The sequence below is a fragment of the Nerophis ophidion genome, linkage group LG21 (assembly GCF_033978795.1).
Source record: "Nerophis ophidion isolate RoL-2023_Sa linkage group LG21, RoL_Noph_v1.0, whole genome shotgun sequence".
NCBI classification, from domain to species: domain Eukaryota; kingdom Metazoa; phylum Chordata; class Actinopteri; order Syngnathiformes; family Syngnathidae; genus Nerophis; species Nerophis ophidion.
Window position 1 is genome coordinate 45,424,963 of NC_084631.1, and position 15,762 is coordinate 45,440,724.

The 15,762-nt window shown below is 40.5% G+C and overlaps 1 protein-coding gene across 2 annotated transcripts in view; it reads right to left on the reverse strand.

Moving 5' to 3' along the window:
• The window catches only part of smarcc1b (SWI/SNF related, matrix associated, actin dependent regulator of chromatin, subfamily c, member 1b), a 39,412-nt gene that overhangs the window by 14,099 nt on the left and 9,551 nt on the right, over nucleotides 1–15,762 (reverse strand). For both annotated transcript variants that reach the window (XM_061882772.1, XM_061882773.1), the window contains exons 3-20: nucleotides 15,304–15,389; nucleotides 15,150–15,231; nucleotides 13,752–13,844; nucleotides 13,523–13,592; nucleotides 13,353–13,422; nucleotides 13,208–13,283; nucleotides 11,554–11,679; nucleotides 11,404–11,486; nucleotides 11,228–11,334; nucleotides 8,315–8,374; nucleotides 8,209–8,237; nucleotides 6,765–6,880; nucleotides 6,639–6,710; nucleotides 6,459–6,572; nucleotides 4,101–4,254; nucleotides 2,427–2,537; nucleotides 2,293–2,352; nucleotides 1,968–2,226 (exon numbers count right to left, since the gene is read on the reverse strand). In XM_061882772.1, the coding sequence (XP_061738756.1) occupies nucleotides 1,968–2,226; nucleotides 2,293–2,352; nucleotides 2,427–2,537; nucleotides 4,101–4,254; nucleotides 6,459–6,572; nucleotides 6,639–6,710; nucleotides 6,765–6,880; nucleotides 8,209–8,237; nucleotides 8,315–8,374; nucleotides 11,228–11,334; nucleotides 11,404–11,486; nucleotides 11,554–11,679; nucleotides 13,208–13,283; nucleotides 13,353–13,422; nucleotides 13,523–13,592; nucleotides 13,752–13,844; nucleotides 15,150–15,231; nucleotides 15,304–15,389 (1,768 nt within the window). The remainder of the gene's footprint in view (nucleotides 1–1,967; nucleotides 2,227–2,292; nucleotides 2,353–2,426; nucleotides 2,538–4,100; nucleotides 4,255–6,458; nucleotides 6,573–6,638; nucleotides 6,711–6,764; nucleotides 6,881–8,208; nucleotides 8,238–8,314; nucleotides 8,375–11,227; nucleotides 11,335–11,403; nucleotides 11,487–11,553; nucleotides 11,680–13,207; nucleotides 13,284–13,352; nucleotides 13,423–13,522; nucleotides 13,593–13,751; nucleotides 13,845–15,149; nucleotides 15,232–15,303; nucleotides 15,390–15,762) is intronic.

The following is a 15,762-nucleotide window of genomic DNA, read 5'->3' on the forward strand; positions in this document are numbered from 1 at the left end:
TGTCGGATCCACTATGGACTGGACTCTCACTATTATGTCAGATCCACTACGGACTGGACTCACACTATTATGTTAGATCCACTATGGACTGGACTCTCACTATTATGTTAGATCCACTATGGACTGGACTCTCACACTATTATGTTAGATCCACTATGGACTGGACTCACACTATTATGTTAGATCCACTATGGACTGGACTCTCACTATTATGTTAGATCCACTATGGACTGGACTCTCACACTATTATGTTAGATCCACTATGGACTGGACTCACACTATTATGTTAGATCCACTATGGACTGGACTCTCACTATTATGTTAGATCCACTATGGACTGGACTCTCACTATTATGTTAGATCCACTATGGACTGGACTCTCACACTATTATGTTAGATCCACTATGGACTGGACTCACACTATTATGTTAGATCCACTATGGACTGGACTCTCACTATTATGTTAGATCCACTATGGACTGGACTCTCACTATTATGTTAGATCCACTATGGACTGGACTCTCACACTATTATGTTAGATCCACTATGGACTGGACTCTCACTATTATGTTAGATCCACTATGGACTGGACTCTCACTATTATGTTAGATCCACTATGGACTGGACTCTCACACTATTATGTTAGATCCACTATGGACTGGACTCTCACTATTATGTTAGATCCACTATGGACTGGACTCACACTATTATGTTAGATCCACTATGGACTGGACTCTCACTATTATGTTAGATCCACTATGGACTGGACTCTCACTATTATGTTAGATCCACTATGGACTGGACTCACACTATTATGTTAGATCCACTATGGACTGGACTCTCACTATTATGTTAGATCCACTATGGACTGGACTCTCACTATTATGTTAGATCCACTATGGACTGGACTCTCACTATTATGTTAGATCCACTATGGACTGGACTCTCACTATTATGTTAGATCCACTATGGACTGGACTCTCACTATTATGTTAGATCCACTATGGACTGGACTCTCACTATTATGTTAGATCCACTATGGACTGGACTCTCACTATTATGTTAGATCCACTATGGACTGGACTCTCACTATTATGTTAGATCCACTATGGACTGGACTCTCACTATTATGTTGGATCCACTATGGACTGGACTCACACTATTATGTTAGATCCACTATGAACTGGACTCTCACTATTATGTTAAATCCACTATGGACTGGACTCTCACACTATTATGTTAGATCCACTATGGACTGGACTCTCACACTATTATGTTAGATCCACTATGGACTGGACTCTCACTATTATGTTAGATCCACTATGGACTGGACTCTCACTATTATGTTAGATCCACTATGGACTGGACTCTCACACTATTATGTTAGATCCACTATGGACTGGACTCTCACTATTATGTTAGATCCAGTATGGACTGGACTCTCACTATTATGTTAGATCCACTATGGACTGGACTCTCACTATTATGTTAGATCCACTATGGACTGGACTCTCACTATTATGTTAGATCCACTATGGACTGGACTCTCACTATTATGTTAGATCCACTATGGACTGGACTCTCACTATTATGTTAGATCCACCATGGACTGGACTCTCACTATTATGTTAGATCCACCATGGACTGGACTCTCACTATTATGTTAGATCCACTATGGACTGGACTCTCACTATTATGTTAGATCCACTATGGACTGGACTCTCACTATTATGTTAGATCCACTATGGACTGGACTCTCACACTATTATGTTAGATCCACTATGGACTGGACTCTCACTATTATGTTAGATCCACTATGGACTGGACTCTCACACTTCTTACACAAAATGTCAATGGAACATTGTTGGCTCTCTTTCTATGTTTCAGTGAGTACATGTGCAGGATAAAAGACTTCTAAAGGCTCCGATGTCAGCGTTCAGAAAATAAATGAGTCATGAAGAACTCACCAAGTGCAGCCTTAGCAGCGGCAGACGCCACCCGTGGATCCACCACGGACGCCAGGAAGGCCACGGTGCTCATCACGGGGTTCTCGGACTGACTGAAGGGTTTGGGCTGGAAGGCCAGCGGGCCGAGCGAGGCGGACGAGTCCTCCAGGTAGGGATCTTCTATGGGCAGCCGCAGGAAGTGGAGGATGCAGTCATCCTGCGTTCTGGAGCCCACGTGCTCCGACACTTTGTTCCAGTCGTCCCTGTACACCTCCAAGGCCTGGGGGAGCCAGGGAAACGTGTTTAATGCCGTAAAACCAGACGAGAAGTTCCACAAGAATCCTACCTCCAATAACAAAAGAGTCTCCTGCTCCGTCCACTCCCGGCCTGCACACGCTCCCTTGGTCTTCAGCCACAAACAGAAACATTTTAGATGACGGACGAAACACACTAGATTGTCTTTTCTGTCCTTGTTGAGACCTTGGGGTGTTTCCTGGTGTACACGTCCATGCGCAAGCCAAAGTTTTGGCAATCAGAAGGCTTCTCGCGGATTTTTTCTGGGAAGGACAACATGTGCTGTGACGCTGACACCTGCAAGAGTGCATGTGATACCTTAGCCGTGTCAGGTGATACACACGTGGTCAGAAGTTGACATACACTTGTAAAGGACATCGTTTTATACATATTTAATCATTTTATACGATATACATACAGAAATGTTGATACTGTATTTCCTTGAATTGCCGCCGGGTATACAGTATGTGCCTGCCTAGAATTTCTGCTGGGTCAAACTCGTTTCGCAAAATAATTAGCATATGCCTAGAATTTTCACCGGGTCAAACTCGTCACGTCACAAGTGACACTTCACCTGTCATCATTTTCAAAATGGACATCGCATAAAGGGAAGAAGATTAAGAGCTATTCAGTAGGATTTAAGGTCCAAGCTATTGAATATGCTAAAAAGAACAGTAAGCAGCTATGTTTTATTAATATACCGTAGCTGCGTGTGTCAAATATGAGTCATTAAATGACTCCCGCCTCCTGGTGGTAGAGGGCGCTAGTGATCCTTCTTGCGACTACTCGGCTGCAGAAGAAGTGACAACAAGCAGCAAGAGTGAGCAGCCATCCTTTATTTTTTCCTCTCGCTTGCACTTTTAACATGGAGGATTACATATCTAAAATAAAACAGTTTTCTAAACTGGACTTTCAATGGAAGCAGGAGGTAATAAAAGGAAGATCTCCATCGAGACAGAGAGACTTTTAAAACTGAAGAAAGATAAGGAAGACTTCTATAAACAAGTTATGGATGCTTTTGATCAGAAGGAGCTGCACATGGACTTCATTTATAAGTAAAGGTAAGACCATTATAACGCTTTTTTTATTAAATTTGCTTTTCATGATGGTATCCTTACATCACACTCAAATTTAGGAGCGCAGGCCTAAATTTACCGCATGCCTTTGGTAAGCGCCGGAGTGAGAAGAGGTTTTAAATTAATTAGCGCCCCGGCGGCAATTCAAGGAAATATGGTACTTGCTTACATGTCCCTTGGCAAGTTTCACTGCAATAAGGAGCTTTTAGTAGCCATCCACTATCTTCTGCTTACATTTTTGACCACTCTTGACAAAATTGGTTTAGTTCAGCTAAGTGTGTTGGTTTTCTGACATGGACTTGTTTCTTCAGCATTGTCCACAAGTTTAAGTCAGGACTTTAGGAAGGCCATTCTTAAAACGTTAATTCTAGCCTGATTTAGCCATTCCTTTACCACTTTTGACGTCATTGTCCTGTTGGAACACACAACTGCGTCCAAGAACCAACCTCTGGCATGAATATTTTAGTTTTTCCTAAAGAATTTGGAGGTAATCCTCCTTCTTCATTGTCCCATCTACTGTCTGTAAAGCAGCAGTTCCATTGGCAACAAAACAAGCCCAGAGCATAATACTACCACCACCATGCTTGACGGTAGGCATTGTGTTCCTGGGATTAAAGCCCTCACCTTTTCTCCTCCAAACATATTGCTGGGTATTGTGGACAAAGAGCTCCATTTTTGACCACAGAACTTTCCTAGAGGGCGTCTTATCTTTGTCCATGTGATGTCAATGTCAGACTACAAGTGTATGTAAACTTTCGATTGCGACTGTGAGTGAACTCCATACCTGTAGTGGTCTGTGCTGCAAGGGGGCCAACCCGGTGGGCGTGTCGGCCAATACGTTGAAATGAGGGGTGGGCGGGGGTCCCATGGGGAGTGGCCTGCTCTCTGCATCCACCTGGTAGTTGATCAAACCCCACTGCTCTAAAAATGCATGCACCCTAAAACACAAAGTGGATATTCCATAATAAGGCGGTCAAAGGTTAATGCATGCAATTAATCACACAAACTGGCTCATTAATTATGTATAAACGCAGATTAATCACACATTTTATTTCGACATGCTCCTTCAAAATACATTATGAGGGGACTGTAGATAAAAATATCAGGTTTTGAGCAAATCAGTGCTGTGCATCCAAATAAAACATTTAATTTTGCCCATCATCCACAATCCTTACACAAGACGAGCACACCTCTTTCTGTTGTCTGTGGATTCTAAATAGGAAAAAACTGCTAGCAATAGGAGGCTCATAATGCAAGCACTAAGCGTGGCATTTATTCTGCCTATAAAGCGTGCTGAAAAACATCCGGAAACCTTCAACAACGAAAACCTTTTCATGCCGTAACCTGCCTATTAAACAAGTATTAGCGACACTGTTTTTTAAAGAGCTAACACAAAATAACTTTTATTTCACACCACTCCTCTGCCACTAGCGAAAGGAAGGCTTGCGACTGAGCTACTGCTGCTAGATTGCCTCTTAATTTGTAAAAGTTATGCTTGATTATAAATCATACCTCGCACCTGTGTAGTAGAAGGTTGTGGCCATAAGATTATAAAGACATCGCTAGGAATATGCGGCAAGCTACTTGATTTTTTTTGTTTGTTTAATTTTTCAAATGTTCTTGTAATCAGACCATATTTTCAGTATATTGGATGGAATTTTATGGTAAAAATTCCATCTAATATACTGAAAATATGGTCTAATTACAGGAACATTTAAAAAAAAAAAAAAAAAAACTTTCGGTATATAAGATGGAATTTTTACCACAAAGTTCATTTAATACACTGAAAATATGGTCTGATTACAAGAAAATGTACAAGCTGCTTGATTTTTTAAAAAAATTATTATTATAAATTTTGGGGGTAAAAATTCCATCTAATATACTGAAAATATGGTCTAAATACAAGAAAATGTTAAAGAAAAAAAAAAATCAAGTAGCTTGTACATTTTCTTGTAATTAAACCATATTTTCAGTGTATTAGATGGAATTTTATGGAAAAAATTCCATATTATATATTGAAAATATGTTGTTTTTAAAAAAATAATCTTGTAATCAGACTATATTTCTGGTATATTAGATGGGATTTTTTATGGTAAAAATTCCATCTAATATACCAAAAATATGGTCTGATTACAAGAAAATGTAAAAAAATCAAGTAGCTTGTAAATTTTCTTGTAATCAGACCATATTTTCAGTACATCAGATAGAATTTTACAGTAACAGCCATACAGGTTACAGTGAGGGTGGCTGTATAAACAACTTTAACACTGTGAACCCACACCAAACAAGAATGATCGGGAGGACATCCGCACCGTAACACAAAATAAAAACAACAGAACAAATACCCAGGACCCCTTGCAGCACTAACTCTTCAGAGTTGCTGTAATATACACTCCCCCAACTCTGCCCACCCCAACCTCCTCATGCTCTCACAGGGAGAGCATGTCCCAAATTCCAAGCTGCTGTTTTGAGGCATGTTAAAAAAAAATAATCCACTTTGTGACTTCAATAATAAATATGGCAGTACCATGTTGGCATTTTTTTCCATAACTTGAGTTGATTTATTTTGGAAAACCTTGTTACATTGTTTAATGCATCCAGCGGGGCATCACAACAAAATTAAGCATAATAATGTGTTCATTCCACGACTATATATATCGGTATCGGTTGATCGGTATCGGTCATTAAGAGTTGGACAATATTGGATATCACCAAAAAGCCATTATTGGACATCCCTACTGTGAAGTGAAAAACACTTCTTGAAGCTCATGGAGAGAAATGCTAAGAGTGTGCCAATCAGTAATCGGAGCAAAGGGTGGCTATTTTGAAGAAACTAGAACATAAAGCATGTTTTCAGTTAGTACATAACTCCACATGTGTTCATTCATAGTTTTGATGTGACAATCTACAATGTAAATAGTCATGAAAATAAAGAAAACACATTGCATGGGAAGGCCTGCAGTAAAGGTTTCTGGGTAATCCTTAGTCTTGATAGGGGTTCACAAAGTCTGCCATGGTCAGCGGTAGTTGTTGACATAAATAATTGGTATGCGCTTCGTGAAATCGATGCGCCCCAAGCGGCCAAAATAGGGTTAGAGCAGTTTATCGTAAGATGAATTTTGTCAAATTAACATTTAAAGACCTTGTGATGGAACAGACGTCTCCGGTGAGGCTCCGCCTGCAGGATGTTGAACTCAGGTACTCCTGGGGGTTGAGTCTGTATGTGTCAATCATGAAATTACGATAGGCCAGGTAACTGCAATGGAAAAAAATACAGTTACTAATTGTATCTTTTGATTCTTTTTCAAAAAGCATCACTTACACTTCCGGAGATTTGGACTTGTTCTTTCCATTGAAGAACTCCGGCATGGCCCGCTTCTCTATTGAGTGGATGCTGACAAGAGGAGAAGGTAAGGGTCCAAAGTGACAGCATTTCTGCACATCTCACCTGTTGTTATTGAACCAGGATGTGAAACTTGGGATTATGATGTGATGGGTTTGCTCAGTGATGTTGTCCTCTCCCTCTAGTAGGCGAGGAATCTCCACTCTTCCTTCCTCCTCGTCCTGAGTGGACGTGCATGCACACACAGGGACCCCATCACAAACCACAAACCCACCACGCAAACATATTTATTTACAGTATTTCCCGGACCACAGGGCGCACCGGATTATAAGGCGCACTGCCGATGAGTGGGTCTAGTCAGGTCTATTTTCATATATTATAAGGCGCATTAAAGGGGTCGTGTCATTATGAATTTTTTCTACAAACCCCGTTTCCATATGAGTTGGGAAATTGTGTTAAAAGTTAAAGTAGCAATGATTGTCACACATACTAGATGTGGCGAAATCATTCTCTGCATTTGACCCATAACCCTTGATCAACCCCAGGGAGGTGAGGGGAGCAGTGGGAATTGATTAACGTGGACCCCGACTTAAACAAGTTGAAAAACTTATTCGGGTGTTACCATTTAGTGGTCAATTGTACGGAATATGTACTGTACTGTGCAATATACTAATAAAAGTATCAATAAATCAATCAAAAAGCAGCATTTATGGTGATTTAACCCCCAATTCCGACCCTTAATGCTGAGTGCCAAGCAGGGAGGTAATGGATCCCATTTTTATAGTGTTTGATCTCAGGGCGGACACTCTAACCACTAGGCCACTGAGAGGTAAATATCATGAGCTAAATTGAACTCTGTCTCTGCATGGTTCCTTGCTTCTTGTCTGATTAATAGATGTCATCAGTGTTTGAACCTGACAGTGAATAATGTAAACTCACTACACCGGTATGTTTTAGCACTTTCGTGGCGAGTTTACTGACAGATATAAGTAAGAACTTTACACTACTTTATATTAGAAATGGCAACAGTGGCGGATGAATGTCTCATAACAAGAAGATAGAGAAAAAGAAGCTTATTGACTACAGTACCAGAAGGTAAAAAAAGTCTCTTTTGCATAATATTGTGAAACAAAATGCCAAATAATTTGTCTTACCTTATACACACACCATAATAATAGTCCTATGTTGAAGCAGAGTACAATCCATCAAGAGGTGCGGCTTCATAGCTTACTAAAGTCCCACTAAAACATTTTTGATAGATTTTTGAGCGCCTTGTATATGTTCTAAATTTTCAATGAAACATATACAATATTTATGTTGTTATGAGTTATATTGCAGTCTACACGCATCTCTTATGTAAGACTGCCATCTACTGGTCACACTTATCATTTCACCATATACCAAATAAAATAGCGTCGAGGCCAGTAAGCACAACCAAAATGATGCCGTACATTTGGCACACCGGGTTATAAGGTGCACTGTCGAGTTTTGAGAAAATGAAAGGATTTTAAGTGCGCCTTATAGTCCAAAAAATACAGTAGTCATTTACCCTTCCCGGGTAGTCGTCCTCCTGGTCGTCTGCGAGGGAAACACAGGAGGAAGGTGTCAAAAGTGATGTTTATTTCCTTGCAATGTTCAGTCTGATGCATATTTACCAAGGTCAGCCATGATGCCTCCTTTGACCGGCGTGTTTTCACTGTCCTTTTTGAGGTTGACTGCAAGCACAAAAAGGACAACAACATCAAAACAAGCAAATGAACTCAACATATACATTGTACTAACTTTTCCATTTACAAACCACAGACTAGCCGCAGTCCCCATACCAATGTTTTGGTACCGGTACAAAAATGTATATCAATTATTTTCAAAATAAAAGGGATGACAAAAAATGTCATTAATGGCTTCATTTTAACAGAAAATCTGACGATACAATAATCATACGTTTGTTATTTCACTCAAAGAACAATTTTTGAAGATTTGAATTAAAATTAAAAAGGCATTAAAAACGCTGGGCTTTTCCATCCATCCATCTTCTTCCACTTATCCGAGGTCGGGTCACGGGGGCAGCAGCCCAAGCAGGGAAGCCCAGACTTTCCTCTCCCCAGCAACTTCGTCCAGTTCTTCCCGGGGGATCCCGAGGCGTTCTCAGGCCAGCCGGGAGACATAGTCTTCCCAACGTGTCCTGGGTCTTCCCCGTGGCCTCCTACCGGTCAGACGTGCCCTAAACACCTCCCTAGGGAGGCATTCAGGTGGCATCCTGACCAGATGCCCGAACCACCTCATCTGGCTCCTCTCCATGTGGAGGAGCAGCGGCTTTACTTTGAGTTCCTCCCGGATGACAGAGCTTCTCACCCTCTCTCTAAGGGAGAGACCCAAACTCATTTGGGCCGCTTGTACCCGTGATCTTGTCCTTTCGGTCATAACCCAAAGCTCATGACCATAGGTGAGGATGGGAACGTAGATCGACCGGTAAATTGAGAGCTTTGCCTTCCGGCTCAGCTCCTTCTTCACCACAACGGATCTATACAGCATCCGCATTACTGAAGACGCCGCACCGATCCGCCTGTCGATCTCACCATCCACTCTTCCCTCACTTGTGAACAAGACTCCCAGGTACTAGAACTCCTCCACTTGGGGCAGGGTCTCCTCCCCAACCCGAAGATGGCACTCCACCCTTTTCCGGGCGAGAACCATGGACTCGGACTTGGAAGTGCTGATTCTCATCCCAGTCGCTTCAGACTCGCCTGCGAACCGATCCAGTGAGAACTGAAGATCCCGGCCAGATAAAGCCATCAGGACCACATCATCTGCAAAAAGCAGAGACCTAATCCTGCAGCCACCAAACCGGATCCCCTCAACGCCTAGAAATTCTGTCCTTAAAGGTTCTGAACAGAATCGGTGACAAAGGGTCCAACCCTCACTGGAAATGTGTCCGACTTACTGCCAGCAATGTGGACCAAGCTCTGGCACTGATCATACAGGGAGTGGACCGCCACAATAAGACAGTCCGATACCCCATACTCTCTGAGCACTCCCCACAGGACTTCCCGAGGGACACGGTCCAATGTCTTCTCCAAGTCCACAAAGCACATGTAGACTGGTTGGGCAAACTCCCATGCACCCTCAAGAACCCTGCCCAGAGTATAGAGCTGGTCCACAGTTCCACCACCAGGACGAGAACCACACTGTTCCTCCTGAATCCGAGGTTGGACTATTGTCTTGCGCTCCTATTTTGGTGGCTTTTCCTGTTTTTTGGTATTTTCCTGTAGCAGTTTCATGTCTTCCTTTGAGCGATATTTCCCCGCATCGACTTTGTTTTAGCAATCCGGACTACCATATTTTTGAGACTATAATTCGCAGTTTTTTTCATAGTTTGGGTGCGACTTATACTCAGGAGCAACTTATGTGTGAAATTGTTAACACATTACCGTAAAATATCAAATAATATTATTTATCTCATTGACGTAAGAGACTAGACGTATAAGATTTCATGGGATTTATGGATTAGGAGTGAGAGATAGTTTGGTAAAGGTATAGCATGTTCTATATGTTATAGTTATTTGAATGACTCTTACCATAATATGTTAGCTTAACATAGCAGTTGCTTATTTATGCCTCATATAACCTACACTTATTCAGCCTGTTCTTCACTATTCTTTATTTAGTTTAAATTACCTTTCAAATGTCTATTCTTGCTGTTGGCTTTTATCTAATAAATTTCCCCCCCAAAAAATGCGACTTATGTTTTTTTCCTTCTTTATTATGCGTTTTCGGCAGGTGCGACTTATACTCTGAAAAATATGGTATTTCAGTTGTTTTTTATCCTTCTTTGTGGGGATTGATTGTCATGTCCTTGCTCCACAGTAAGTCTTTGCTGTCGTCCAGCATTCTGTTTTTGTTTACTTTGCGGCCAGTTCCGTTTTGGTTTGGTTCTGCATAGCCTTCCCTAAGCTTTAATGCCTTTTCTTAGGGGCACTCACCTTTTGTCTATTTTTGGTTTAAGCATTAGACACCTTTTTACCTGCACGCTGCCTCCCACCGTTTCCGACATCTACAAAGCAATTAGCTACCGGCTGCCACCTACTGACATGGAAGAGTATTACACAGTTACTCTGCCGAGCTCTAGACAGCACCGACACTCAAGAAGAACACATCATTTGCAAAAAATGGTTTGCAAATTTTTTTTTAACCCAAATAGGTGAAATTAGATCATCTCCCATGGCACACCAGACTGTATCTCACGGCCGCGGCACAGAGGTTGAAAAACAGCACAGTACTGTATTTCCCTTTATATTGTGTTCAAAGTGTACAAACTTTTACTATAATATGCACTTTTGTCAAGGCTAGAAGTAATTATTTATGTTTACATTGTTTGTTATGGGGAAATTTGCTTCTCTATACAAACTTTTGTATTTGCGATCCCGGTTCAAGAGCCAAGTAAATTGAGGTTCTGCTGTACTGGACACACATTAACATGTTTGACTAGTTAATGCTGCCAGCTCCTTCACTTAAACACAAATAAAGTTAATATCTCCCCCCTTCCCCCAACATAATTTGATGTATTTTACCGATCTTGGGTAGTATGACCTCCTCCATGTTAGGAACAGGAGTGGGGTCCTCCATATCTTTGGTCAAATCCTCCTCAGGCTCATCCTCCTGCTGTCCACGCCGTCTTCTGTGTGCACAAATGAATCATAAAAAAAAGTGCTGCGACGCAGTAGGAATACTTTTAAATTCAACGTACCCCTTCTTTCCTTTCTTGCGAGCTTCAGAGGACAGGGGAGATGGAGAGCGCCGTCTCTTTTTGAGGGGAGTGGACTTGACGTCCTGACACGGAAAAAAATATTTTTAGTTATTGTGCTGCAGAAAACTTTACGTTAGCTTAAAGACAAACCTGGTCTTCTTGTAAGCGAATGCGGCGACGCAGGACGACAGGTGCATTACTCTCGTCCACACAATAATCTTCCTCGTTCATCCACTCGTTGAAATCGTCCGTGTCCAGAACCCAGCCAGCATGCACCTGGAGCACACAGACAATGTATTTACGAGCACATCACTTTTTTTTTTTTTTATTCCTAATCATTGCAGCAACCTGGCTGTTAAAGTTAAGGGGTTTTGGGAATTCAAACTGTGTGCACCACAGCTCTAGTGACAGTGTGTGCGGGTGCGTGTCGGCAGGGCGACTGAAAATGAGGACAGTTTCGCTCGTTTATGTTTTGACTTTGTTATGAAACAGAAAAGTTGATCCTTAAACCCCTTGCTGTGTTTGTTTCCATACAAATACAATACAAAATCCTATCAGCAGGTCCGCATTGTTTTAGTATTATATGATGTCGGTACCAAATCAGTGCTTTTGAAACTAACACTTAAAGGTTTTGGAACAGAATAATAATTTAAAAACTTTGCTAAAATAAATTAAATACATGCCATATAGACCATGAGGAAGTGTTTTAGTTGTACAAAAAAAAAATCTTCATAATATGACCCTTTTAACAAAGCACAATTAAACTTTTAAGTGTTTTGACTTGAGTATTTCATATATATATATATATATATATATATATTATATATATATATATATACACAGATAGTTTGTTTACAAACACTTGTAAAGAACATAATGTCTTGAGTTTCCAATAATTTCTACAACTCTTATTTTTTTGTGATGTAGTGACTTGTTGGTCACAAAAAACATTCATGAAGTTTTCTTCCTTTATGAATTTATTGTGGCTCTACTGAAAATGTGACCAAAATGTGCTGGGTCAAAAGTATACATACAGCAATGTTGATATTTGCTTACATGTCCCTTGGCAAGTTTCACTGCAATAAGGCGCTTTTGGTAGCCATCCACAAGCTTCTGCTTGAATGTTTGACCACTACTCTTGACAAAACTGGTGCAGTTCACCTAAATGTGTTGGTTTTCTGACATGGACTTTTTTCTTCAGCATTGTCCCCACCTTTAAGTCAGGACTTTTGGAAGAGCCATTCTAAAACCTTCATTCTAGCCTGATTTAGCCATTCCTTTTACCACTTTTGTTGTCGATATCCTGTCTGAACACCCAACTACACCCAAGAACCAACCTCCGGCCTGATTATTTTAAGTTGTCCTGAAGAATTTGGAGGTAATCCTCCTTTTTCATTGTCCCATTTACTCTCTGTAAAGCACCAGTTGCATTGGCAGCAAAACAGGCCAAGAGCATACTACTACCACCACCATGATTGGTGGTAGGCATTGTGGTCCTGGGATTAAAGGCCTCACCTTTTCTCCTCCTAACATATTGTTGGGTATTGTGGCCAAACCGCTCCATTTTTGTTTCATAAGACCACAGAACGTTCCTCTTTTTCTTATGGGGAATTCTGCTTGATCTTACAAACATTTTAAGTTCGTACAACGTGGTCCTAGAGAATGCGCTTGTATAGTATAGTGAAACTTGTGTTGTTTTTTTTTACTTCCTTTACAACATTTGACGATACCAACTCAAACAAGTCTGTATTCTACCAAGTGAGGAAGCAAGTTCCCCCTCAGAAAATATAGCGCGTTTGCTCACCCTCCATGGTTTTTCTGCATTAAGAGGCTCTTCAACGTCGCCGTCTACTTCACTCGATGACAACCAGCTGTCGTAGCTATTATTGAGACCAAAAAAAATTGTGAACTTAAATGTTTGCATGTTTGTGTTTCCATGTAAACAATACCTGTCAGGGTGCATGCCCCAGTGTACCAGGACATGGTTTTGTTTTTGCATGACGGGACGCATCCATTCCTCTGCAATGCAAATACATACATACATACATATATATATATATATATATAAACATAATAATAATTAAATATTTTCTATGTTGCATTTAGCGTTTTTATTCACCTTCATCTGTGGATTCAGGGAATGGACATATGTGGTGACTGGCCAGGACTCTGTCCACCGTAATTGTGCTCTGCATGGATACAAGCAAACCAGGCACAAACTTTATTATGCAGACTATTTCCATTTTGCACAGGCTCAAAAGAGGTGGAAAACTGCTCAATTTAAAAAGGCAGATTTGCAGTGGTGGTGTATAGAAAAAAGATATACATAAATGCATATATTCTTATACCTGGTGCTTGGTGACGATGCCACTGATTCTGCTGGCCAGCGCCTGATCCAGTGAAGGGTCCAGATAAACCACGGGGTGTGACATACAGTTGTGCTGGAAAACATCAATTAAGGGGAGTTGTAGATTCCTAATAAAGTCTTAAGCTTGACGCTCCTCTACAAACCCTGTTTCTGTATCAGTTGGGAAATTGTGTTAGATGTAAATATAAACAGAATACAATGATTTGCAAATCCTTTTCAAGCCATATTCAGTTGAATATGCTACAAAGACAACATATTTCATGTTCAAACTCATAAACATTTTTTTTTTGCAAAATAATCATTAACTTTAGAATTCGATGCCAGCAACACGTGACAAAGAAATTGGAAAAGTTGGTAATAAATACTAATAAAGTTGAGGAATGCTCATCAAACACTTATTTGGAACATCCCACAGGTGTGCAGGCTAATTGGGAACAGGTGGGTGCCATGATTGGCTATAAAAACAGCTTCCCAAAAAATGCTAAGTCTTTCACAAGAAAGGATGGGGCGAGGTACACCCCTTTGTCCACAACTGCGTGAGCAAATAGTCAAACAGTTTAAGAACAACCTTTCTCAAAGTGAAATTGCAAGAAATTTAGGGATTTCAACATCTACGCTCCATAATATCATCAAAAGGTTCAGAGAATCTGGAGAAATCACTCAACGAAAGCGGCATGTTCGGAAACCAACACTGAATGACCGTGACCTTTGATCCCTCCGACGGCACTGTATCAAAAAACGACATCAATCTCTAAAGGATATCACCACATGGGCTCAGGAACACTTCAGAAAACCACTGTCACTAAATACAGTTTGTCGCTACATCTGTAAGTGCAAGTTAAAGCGCTAATATGCAAAGCAAAAGCCATTTATCAACAACATCCAGAAACGTCGCCAGCTTCTCTAGGCCCGAGATCATCTAAGATGGACTGATGCAAAGTGGAAAAGTGTTCTGTGGTCTGATGCGTCCACATTTCAAATTGTTTTTGGAAACATTCGACATTGTGTCATCCGGACCAAAGGGGAAGCGAACCATCCAGACTATTATGGACGTAAAGTTCAAAAGCCAGCATTTACATTCATATTTTGTTGAAGTAATATTCAATAAATACACAAAATATTTTTTTTAAATCTCCCGTACCCCTTGGCATACCTTCAAGTACCCCCAGGGGTACGTGTACCCCCATTTGAGAACCACTGCTCTAAGCCTTCAATATATAAATTTTCGTATTATGCAAAGAAAGTAAATAGTCCCCTATTGGCTGAGTAAACATAAGGCACTGTCCATAAAATGAAAATTAACTTAAACAGCATTTGGCCTCCTACAGGAGTTTTTCTTGTGTTTTTTTAACTTTAATTTCAAGTGTGAATTCATTACCTGTATTAGTGTTTTTTCAATCGTAGCAAACATTTCAACGTTCCTGTCTGTTCTCGAGGGATTTTGGAAGTCGAACCTCCGCCTGTGAAAGCAGAAAAGTTGAAAAAAAAAGGTCTGGTAGTTCATTGTTACTTGTGTTTATGAGGGTACTTACCAGCCCTGCTCAACTTTGAATTTGTACACAGAGCCCAGGATGTGACACAGTCCCCCACCTGGTCGCAGGTCCAGGAAACACTGCGTCTAACCGAGAAATGAGGTTGTTGTTTTTTCATTTTTTTTAATTAATGCACACATGTTAAAAGTGAAATTTCTATGTTGATGCCGACAAACAATCACTGCAAAATACAATTAAAAACTACACTGCAAAAGTAGTTCATACATCAGGGTTTCCCACACATTCATTTATTTGTCGTGGCCCACCACAAAAGAATTACGGCCGCCACAAATTTAAAAATAAATATCTAAATAAAAAAAATTATTTTCTTTTTTTTTTTCGGGCTTTTGACTCGCTCGACCGCTCATAAAAGCAATGGGACTCTGTCTGTGAATGGAGCTTGTAGTTACATATTATAGAAATATGTAAATATTATATAAATATGCATATAAATATGTA